The following is a 10,105-nucleotide window of genomic DNA, read 5'->3' as shown; positions in this document are numbered from 1 at the left end:
GGGGGGGGGGCGGGGAGGGAAGGAGGGTGAAGAGGGCGGCAACATTGACCTTCCTGGGGCCGCAGACCCGCAGCCCGGACCCCTGCAGGGGAACCCGCCAACCTTGGACCCGGGTGGCTGTGCACTGGGGCGTCCGGGCCCAGATCCCAAGTGACCCCTCGGTCCCGCCCCTGGGACGTGACGAGGGGCACGTGGCAGCCACTCAGGAAGCTGCCCCCCACCCCAGGCCTGGCGCCTGGCTGCCAGCAGGCTCTCTGAGGGGAGGGGGATTGCCGTCAAGGACCCAGGCCCCCCGCCGTACTCTACTGCCCCCTGCATCCCCGTCCCTCGGATGTCCGTTCACGTGGGTCCTCGGCCCAGGTCTTCCCCAGGCGCCACTGCTGAGACCTCCTTACGGGGGAAGAGGGGCCCGTGAAGCCCCGCCCTCCACCCTGACTCCCCTGCCTCTCCTGCTGTGCCAGACACGGGTCCATAAAGCGACAGGGGCAGTGAACCCACCCCCATGGTCCCCACGCCTGTGCTCAGCCCCCGACCCTCGCCCGGGCCCTTTCCTGGGGGAAAGGGGATGGGGGAGCTGGCATGCCCTCTGGTTCGGCCTCTTGGTCCCGCTGCAGCTGCAGCGGTGAACGGCCTGACCCTGCCTCTCGTTTTGGTGTGTTGTCCTGATCAGACACCCCGATACCCAGCAGCTCCGCTCTTGACAGCCGTCACCACCCAGAGCCCAGCGCCCTGCGGAATCCTAACCCACAACACGATGGTGTCAGGAGGTGGGACCTCGGGGAGGTGATGAGGTCAAGAGGGTGCAGCCCCCAGGGATGGGATTAGTGTCCTTCTAAAAGAGACCCCAGGGAGCTCCCTGGCCCCTTCCTCCAGGCGAGGACACAGCGAGGAGTCACCATCTATGAACCAGGAAGCAGCCTCACCAGACACTAAATCTGGCCCCGCCAGGATCTCAGACCTCCAGCCTCCAGGACAGTGAGAAATAAATGTCTCTTGTTTACAAGCTCCCTGCCTGTGGTGCTTTCTTAGGACCCCAAGCAGACTAGGATGCCCCAGATCTGAGGCTCCCGTGAGGACGTATCACCACAGAAGATGGTGAGAACAGGGCCGGGCGCACAGCACACCCCTCACTACCCTGCAACGGGGGCTCCCATGCCCACCAGAAGGACAGGCCGGTCGGGGAGTTCCTTTGCTGCTTCCACAAGAGCAATACCCCAGGGAGACTCCCCTTCCCGGCCGTTACCGTGAACAGGACTGAGCCCGGCTTTAACCAGCAGAACACATGCTCAGACGCTCCGTCTCAGGAGCCCAGGGCTTCTGCGCTCACCTCCCCACGGCTGACGGTGCCCGGCTCCTCGCGAGCGCCCTGAGTGAGCAGCTTCCTGAAGACACGCGGGGAGGCTGGCCCCCGGGGCACCGTCAGACCCGTGGCGAGGCCAGCAGCCACCAGCTGGCGCCGAGCCCAGCCCCGGCGGGGGTGGGGGGTGAAGCCAGCGAGGCTGCAGGGCAAGCTGAGCCTCCGTGACCGTGAGAAGATCCCAGGCCCCCCGCCGTACTCTACTGCCCCCTGCATCCCCGTCCCTCGGATGTCCGTTCACGTGGGTCCTCGGCCCAGGTCTTCCCCAGGCGCCACTGCTGAGACCTCCTTACGGGGGAAGAGGGGCCCGTGAAGCCCCGCCCTCCACCCTGACTCCCCTGCCTCTCCTGCTGTGCCAGACACGGGTCCATAAAGCGACAGGGGCAGTGAACCCACCCCCATGGTCCCCACGCCTGTGCTCAGCCCCCGACCCTCGCCCGGGCCCTTTCCTGGGGGAAAGGGGATGGGGGAGCTGGCATGCCCTCTGGTTCGGCCTCTTGGTCCCGCTGCAGCTGCAGCGGTGAACGGCCTGACCCTGCCTCTCGTTTTGGTGTGTTGTCCTGATCAGACACCCCGATACCCAGCAGCTCCGCTCTTGACAGCCGTCACCACCCAGAGCCCAGCGCCCTGCGGAATCCTAACCCACAACACGATGGTGTCAGGAGGTGGGACCTCGGGGAGGTGATGAGGTCAAGAGGGTGCAGCCCCCAGGGATGGGATTAGTGTCCTTCTAAAAGAGACCCCAGGGAGCTCCCTGGCCCCTTCCTCCAGGCGAGGACACAGCGAGGAGTCACCATCTATGAACCAGGAAGCAGCCTCACCAGACACTAAATCTGGCCCCGCCAGGATCTCAGACCTCCAGCCTCCAGGACAGTGAGAAATAAATGTCTCTTGTTTACAAGCTCCCTGCCTGTGGTGCTTTCTTAGGACCCCAAGCAGACTAGGATGCCCCAGATCTGAGGCTCCCGTGAGGACGTATCACCACAGAAGATGGTGAGAACAGGGCCGGGCGCACAGCACACCCCTCACTACCCTGCAACGGGGGCTCCCATGCCCACCAGAAGGACAGGCCGGTCGGGGAGTTCCTTTGCTGCTTCCACAAGAGCAATACCCCAGGGAGACTCCCCTTCCCGGCCGTTACCGTGAACAGGACTGAGCCCGGCTTTAACCAGCAGAACACATGCTCAGACGCTCCGTCTCAGGAGCCCAGGGCTTCTGCGCTCACCTCCCCACGGCTGACGGTGCCCGGCTCCTCGCGAGCGCCCTGAGTGAGCAGCTTCCTGAAGACACGCGGGGAGGCTGGCCCCCGGGGCACCGTCAGACCCGTGGCGAGGCCAGCAGCCACCAGCTGGCGCCGAGCCCAGCCCCGGCGGGGGGGGGGGGTGAAGCCAGCGAGGCTGCAGGGCAAGCTGAGCCTCCGTGACCGTGAGAAGATTTTGCTGCCCAGACCCAGCGCGCTTTGGGGCCGTCAGTGTGACACTGGGGTCATGGTGACCTCTGCCCTCCAGGGACCGGCCCCAGCTGCCCCACCATCACGGGAGCGGGCGTGGCGCCCTGGGAGGGCCGGCTGCGCTGTAGGAGCATCCACGGGACGGGGACGCCTAGGAAGGCATCCTTCCAGGACCTTCCAGGCACCGGGGCACCGGGCTCGTCAGGAGCCCTGGCCCCCAACACAGGCTGAGCCACGCGCCCGGTGTGTCCACCGCCCGCAGCTCCCGAAAGAGACTCACATGGGCTCTCCGCTGTTGATGTACTCCCACAGCAGCTCCTCTGACAGCTCTGAGAACTTCACCGTGGTCTCCTCATAGAACTCCGAGACCTCCGTGTCCAGCCGGCCGTCTGCAAGGAAGGACCCCGCAGTGAGGGTACGTGGCCGGCGCCAGGCCCCCGCGTCCCCAGGTTCTAGCCGCTGCCTTTGGGGGGAGTTGGCCTGAGCTTTGCGTGGACTTCACACACGGTCGTTAACAGTTCCTTTTAGACAAGGGAAAAGAGAAAGAATAAAACAGAAAAGAGGGCAACAGAATTGGCAAAAGCAGGAGAAAAAGCTGCAGCCTGCAGAGCCGGATGACACGGGCCTCTGGTTTCTGTGCTAAGTCGTGGAGTAGAGTTACCACAGGGTAATGCTGCAGCCTACACGAGGCTTTCGGCTGTGGGGCTGGAAATGCCCCAGGCACACAGTACGGTGGCTATGCATGGCGGCCAGTCGTGAGGGCTCTCCACACCAGCCGTCCTGGCGTGAACGGTGCCCCCCAAACGTCACACCCTCTGAAAACCTCAGAACTGGACCTTATTTGGAAATAGGGTCTTTGCAGATGTGATGAAGGGAAGGGTCTGAGCTGAGGTCCTCCTGGAGGAGGGTGAGCCCTAAATCCAACGACAGGGTCCTTCCAAGAGACAAGAGGAGAGACACAGACACAGAGGAGAAGCCCGGGGAAGACGGAGGCAGAGACGGGAGGGATGCGGCCACGAGCCCAGGGACGCCCGGAGCCCCCAGAAGCTGGGAGAGGCGGGAAGGACCCTCCCCTGGAGCCTCTGGAGGGGGTGCGGCCCTGGGACACCTTGACCTCAGACATGTGGTCCCCAGGATGGGGGAGGATGGATGCCTGTGGTCTCAAGCCCCAGGTAAAGGAACCACACTGTCCAGCAAGTGCTTTCTCCCCAAAGAGCACAGGTTAAAGTCCAGGACAGACCAAGAGGGTAAGAGTAACCCAATCACTAATTAGCAGACAGATGCGCGGTCACCCACCTGTGGGATGTGCTCGGGGAGCCCAAGAGCTCAAACTCAGCCTCAGGGTCCTTCCTGGACCTAAAATGTCTTTTAAGCAGCTTTAAAAATTGTGCATTTAAAAAAAAAAAAACCCGTTGGGACTTCCCTGGCAATCCAGTGGTTAGGACTCTGCGCCTCCACTGCAGTGGGTATGAGTTTGATCCCCGGTCGGGGAACTGAGATCCCACAAGCCACATGGCTCTGCCAAGACACACACACACACACACACACACACACACACACACACACAGAAAAGCCTCACCAACAGGGGCCAAACTCCTCCACCTTCCAGGTCAAAAACCTCAAAGAAAGCATCTGGGCCGGTCGCGTTGGACGGGCTTTTATGACAGCCCCCGCCCCCCCGCACGGTCCCCATCGGGCGCTCAGGGTGAACCCCAGGATTTCCACGTTGGACCCTGACTTTCCCAGGCAGGACTGGAAGGGAGCAAAGACAGAGCCGCTCCCACGGACCCGGGTCCCCGAGGATCCCCGGCTCCCCGCACGACACCTGACTCGGGGCGGGGGTGGGGGGGACGGGGAAGGAGGTGGCCGTGGTACCTTTGCTGCAGCAGTGGACGATGGCCACTCCCGTGAACACACTGTGCTCCTTCCCGTTCAGCCTGCAAGATACGACGGGGCTCCAGCGGGCGACCGTGTGGGATGTCCGAGACAGCGCCATCCCTGCCACCACCGGGCTCGAGCCCCCGGTCCACCCACCGGCCCCGGCCACGCGGCCTCCAGGGAAACCTTCCCGCAGCGAGCGCGCAGGTCCAGGCGAGAGGGCGCTCGGTGCCCTCGGAGCGGGGGCTGGGGGATGGCCCGGCCGTCCCACAGGATGCGAGGCGAGGACGGAGCACCTGGGCCCCGACAGGAGTCGCCGGCCACGCTGGGAGGACCCGGGTCCTGGCAGCTCTCAGCGGCTCTTTCTCGGGTCCCTTCACTCTCTTGGGCGCGGACATGCCGGGGTGGGGGTGGGGGGCTGAGCCAGGAAGAGACCCTGAGGGTGGGCGGTGGTGTGGCCCCACCCTCCCGCCCGGGGGCAGGGTTCCGGGGGGGACGCTGAGAGGGACAGGGCCTGCTTCCCATGGCGGGAGCTCAGGGGCACTGGGCTCCTGGGGCGACAAGGCAGGGGGAGTCGAGATGAGGAAAGTGAGGAGGGGCAGACACGGGACTCCCGGACGAGCCCGTTAGGGCGAAGCCAGCGCAGCGGATGTTCGAGGGCACCAGCCCGTCCTCAGACCTGGACCTGGAGGGGCTGCCGGTGGGAGACGGCGCAGGTGATGCAGGGACACCCACACCCCAGCCCGAGGAAGCGTGGCCCCCCCACCGGGCCCAGGCTCTGTCGGACGCAGGCTACTCTTCCCCGTAGGACGGCCAAGGCCCACCCACCTTGACAGCATGCGGTAGGCATCCTGCTTGTCCACAGGCTTCTCCAGGATCATGGCTCCCACCGCCTGCAAGAGAAGCGTGAGGGAAAGCATCATTTTCTGCCCCCTGGGCTGGTCTGTGCAAGCTGCACTGTCTACTTTTTAGATTCACATTTTTTTGTTTCAAAGCAGGAGAGATGTGTATAGCATGAATTTCACCATTTTGAACTAAACTGTGTGGTACATTTCCAGGGTTGGGCGAGGACCACTGTTGAGTTCTAGAACTTTTTCATCATCTGGAACACGCGATCCCCGTGAGCTGTCACTCCCCACCTCCCCCCACCCCCAGCCCCTGACAACCCTAACCCGCTCTCTGTGTCTGTGGATTTGCCTGTTCTGGACGTTTCCTGTCAACGGAATCACACACTGTGTGTCCTTCTAGGTCTGCTTCTCTCACTGAGCATCGTGTGTTCAAGGTCCATCCACGCTGTAGCCTGTGTCAGAGCTTCACTCCTTTTCACGGCTGAGTCATATTCTACTGTGTGGAGGGACCCCATCCGTCCATCAAAGGTGGGGATATCTGGGTTGTTCACACCTTTTGGCTGTTGCGAATAATGCTACGAACATTCACGTACAAATTTTTGTCTGAACACCTATTTTCAATTCTTTGGGGCATATACCTAAGCGTAGATGTCTTAGCTGGGGCTGCCCGACAGCAGTACAGACGGGGCAGCTTAACAGCAGACATTATTTCTCCCAGTCCTGGAGGCTGGAATCTGAGATCCAGGCGTGGGCAGGGCTGGTCCCTCCGAGGCCTCTCTCCTGGGGGTGTAGACGGCCGTCTCCTCCCTGTGTCCTCACAGGGTCGTCCTTCTGTGTGTGTCTGGGTCCTGATCTCCCCTTCTTAGAAGGACACCCATCCTATGGGATCAGGGCCCACCCTAATGACCTCTTTTGACCTTCATCCCCTCTTTAAAGACCCCATCTCCAAACACAGTCAAGTTCTGAGGTCCTGGGCACCAGGACTCCAACATAGGAATCGGGCTGGGGGACACAATTCAGCCCATAACACCTGCTGGGTCATATAGTAATTCTTCGATTAACATTTTGAAGAACCTGCATCGTTCCCTCTCTTACTTCCACATAGCCTTAACCATGAACCAGAAACGATGTCTGATTCTCACCTGCACACAGGTAGGTCCCATCCACCTGGGCTGCACAGAAACAAATGCCACGTTGAGGGCAAGGCAGACCCTGGGATCACCCCATCTGGCATTTTCCAACCCTGGACTCTTTTTTTTTTTTAATTGAGGTACAGTTGATTTACAATATTGTGTAAGTTTCAGGTATACAGCAAAGTGGTTCAGTTACACATATACATATATATATATATATATATATATGTACATATATATATTTCAGATCCGTTTCCATTACAGGTTATTACAAGATGTTGAATATAGCTCCCTGTTCTACACAGTAACTCCAGACTGTTTCAAACAGGTGGTCCCTCGCCTGGAGACCATGATGGTACCCTAGCAATGAGGCCCAGCATCCCTGGGAGATGCCTGCCATCAGGCCAGTGAGGGTCTCAGACAGAGGGTTGTCACCAGCATGGCAGAGCTGCCGTACTGATCACTGTGACCTCCCACCAAGAAGTCCAACCCTCAGTGGCCAAAACCCCTATCTTCGCGAGAACCGTTTCCCTCCAAAACATATGCCGAGGTCCTGATGCCCCGCCCTGTGAACAGAACATTATTTGGTAATAGGGTCTTTACAGATGTAAGAAAATTTAAGATGAGGTCATACTGCAGTAGGTGGGCCCTAATCCATGATAACTGGTGTCCTTATAAGAAGAAGGAACCTGGGACACAGAGGAGAAGGCATGTGAAGACGGAGGCAGAGATGGGCAGAAGCCGGAGAGAGAGACAGAGAGAAAGAGACAGAGAGAAAGAGAGAGGGGACCCTGGGACGGATCCTCCCTGAGGTCTTCCAGAAAGAACCAGCCTTGCCGAGGCCTTGATTTCGGTTACCAAGGACATGCCCGCCACACGGAGAGCCGGAACGCAGACTCACCACGATGGTGTCTGCTCCAATGACAACGTCAGGGGCCCGCAGGTCCTTCTGCAAGAAATCCAGACTCAGCTTTAGAAAGGACGACTCTGCGCGTCTTACACATTTTCATGCCATGACGCACATGACACAGCATCGCTGCTTACTTGCGAATCCAGTCTCACTTTGGAAAGCAAGATTTCAGTGTCCTCGACACACCAAGCAAGGAAGACGTGACCCCAAGACACCCATTGGAAACCTGCACACAACCTTCTGCTCTGGCTGCACTTAAATTCTAACCTTTCCACGGCCGGAAATCAGTCCATCAATGTTCATTTATTTATATCAATACTTCTTACAGCATTGACTTGAATATACGGGTCATGTATGTTAACTGCAAGTAGGTATTATTATAACACATAGTAACAGCTAAGCTACTTTAATTCTGTATCGTAAATGACACTATTATATTAATTCGTATATTATACAGTAACACACAGCAATAGATAAGCTACATTAATTCCATATCATAAATGATACCGTTACATTAATTACAAGAGTATATTATATAATAAGACCTAATAATAGGTAAGGTACATTAATTCTATAGTTAATTCTATATCGTAAGTCATACTGTTATGTTAATTGCAATGATATACAGTAACACTCATAGTAATGCAGAGGCTGTATTGTTTCTATATCATAAATGACGTTATATTAAATACCATAGTATATTATATAGTAACAATAGTAGATAAGCTAGGTTATTTCTGCACCATAAATGATGCTGTTATATTAAATATCATAATATATTATACAGCAACAGTAACAGATAAACTACATTAATTCTGTATCATAAACGATGCTACTATATTAGTTACAGTAGCATATGACATGGTAACACGTGGTAATAGATCAGGTAGATCAATTCTTTATCGTAAATGATACTATGATATGAACTGCAATAGTATGTTACATCCTAGCAAAGTAAGAGATAAGCTACGTTCTATAAATGATACTATCACATGAATTACAGCAGTGTACAACACGAGGACCCTCAGCCGTGGAGACGCTAGACTAACTGCACTTACAGCAGTGTACAACACGAAGACCCTCAGCCGTGGAGACGCTAGACTAACTGCATAACACGTATGTTTAAAACCTGAGGACGCCCTCCTAGCAGGGGACCCAGGAAGGAGCAGAAGCAGAGCCCTCACCTGGTGCATCCTGCCGGCCACCTCCAGGGCCTTCTGCCTGGCCGTTTCCACCGCGTATGCGTACGGAGTAGCAAATGAGGCCTTATGCAGTGTCTCCTTGAACCTGGAAGGGACCACCTCGAACCTGAGGCCCTGAAACAGGACAGAAGGGGTCAGGAGGGCTTATGGGAGGAACCTGAGGATGCTGACGGATGTGCAGGCTCTGCAGGAACTGGCCTTTCCCCGCGCAGCCCACCTTCCCTGACTATCTGGTCTAGGCACTGGATGCTGACCAAGCACCAACCCCCGGCCACAGGGGGTGCGGGACTTGCAGAGGACCCGGGGACGTTGGCGGGAAGACCTCTGCACACGCAGAGGCCAGCAGGGCTGTATTGATTGGGATGCTGGGGACTGCAGCCCCGAGGGGTCAAAGGGCTCCCAGAGAGTCCCAAAGGCTTTGCCTCCACAGGGGTCAAACTACTGAAATGACACCGCCTGCAGGAAATGCCACAAAAATGCCACTAACGAGGGCTGCGCGAGGGTGAATATGGCTGCTTTAACTTGGTTCCCTAACACGTGTGACCAGGCAGCCCCTGTGGAAGGCAGGTCGTGGACACAGCGACATCCAGAGTGGGATGGGGCCAGGATTGTGGGTCTTGCCCACAGAGGATAAAAACTCCCATCCCCACGGGGAACCCCGCGGAGCACCCAGCTGGCTCTTACCTTTCCTGCATCCCAGCGCTCTCCCCTCCATCATGGACCTCCCGCACCCCCAGGTCCCCCTGGACCACACTGTGAGCCCCCCTTGGCTCTGTACTACCCCAGCCGGCACCCCTCACTCTGCACCTACCGCTCCTCTCCCTGACCATGTCCTGCCAGGGCCCCCTCCACTCCCCTCTCCCCTACCCTCCCACGCCACACAGCACAGCACCCGCCCGTCCTCCCCCTGGAGGTACAGGCAGCACCCCTTATTCGGCACCTACCCCTACCCCAGCCCACTCCCCGCCCCAGGCAGGGCCTCCCCATCAAGACCAAGCCTCCGCTGGAGCCTCTGTCCGCCCCCTTCCTCCCTCCCTCCCGGCTCCTGGACAGACTCGGCTCAGGCCCACAGACCTGGCCTTGGCCTGAAGCCCCACAGACCCCGGCCAGCAGGGCACCAGGTCTCCAGGCCCTGGCTGGAAGACGCTGGCCCCCAGATCAGGTATACTCCTCCTTCCCCCCGGCCCACAGGCCTGGACCACGGCCACTAGAGTCCTGGCCCCTGGTTCCAAGGCCCCAGCCTTGCAGAGACCCCAGACCCCCAGTCACTAGGCCCCGGCCCTGCAGACCAACCGACCCCCGTGCCCCCGCCCCCCACTAAGCCCAG

At 58.5% G+C, this 10,105-nt stretch overlaps 1 protein-coding gene across 1 annotated transcript in view; it reads right to left on the bottom strand.

The window, feature by feature from the left end:
* Window positions 1–10,105, bottom strand: part of ASMTL (acetylserotonin O-methyltransferase like) — a 28,930-nt gene that overhangs the window by 18,472 nt on the left and 353 nt on the right. The window contains exons 2-6 of the mRNA XM_007460502.1: window positions 8,761–8,892; window positions 7,568–7,615; window positions 5,514–5,578; window positions 4,683–4,744; window positions 3,088–3,196 (exon numbers count right to left, since the gene is read on the bottom strand). Of these exons, the coding sequence (XP_007460564.1) occupies window positions 3,088–3,196; window positions 4,683–4,744; window positions 5,514–5,578; window positions 7,568–7,615; window positions 8,761–8,892 (416 nt within the window). The remainder of the gene's footprint in view (window positions 1–3,087; window positions 3,197–4,682; window positions 4,745–5,513; window positions 5,579–7,567; window positions 7,616–8,760; window positions 8,893–10,105) is intronic.

The sequence above is a fragment of the Lipotes vexillifer genome, unplaced genomic scaffold (assembly GCF_000442215.2).
Source record: "Lipotes vexillifer unplaced genomic scaffold, Lipotes_vexillifer_v1.1 scaffold512, whole genome shotgun sequence".
Taxonomy (NCBI): domain Eukaryota; kingdom Metazoa; phylum Chordata; class Mammalia; order Artiodactyla; family Lipotidae; genus Lipotes; species Lipotes vexillifer.
Note: the sequence above shows the minus strand (reverse complement) of the source record. Positions and strands in the feature narration are given on the sequence as shown.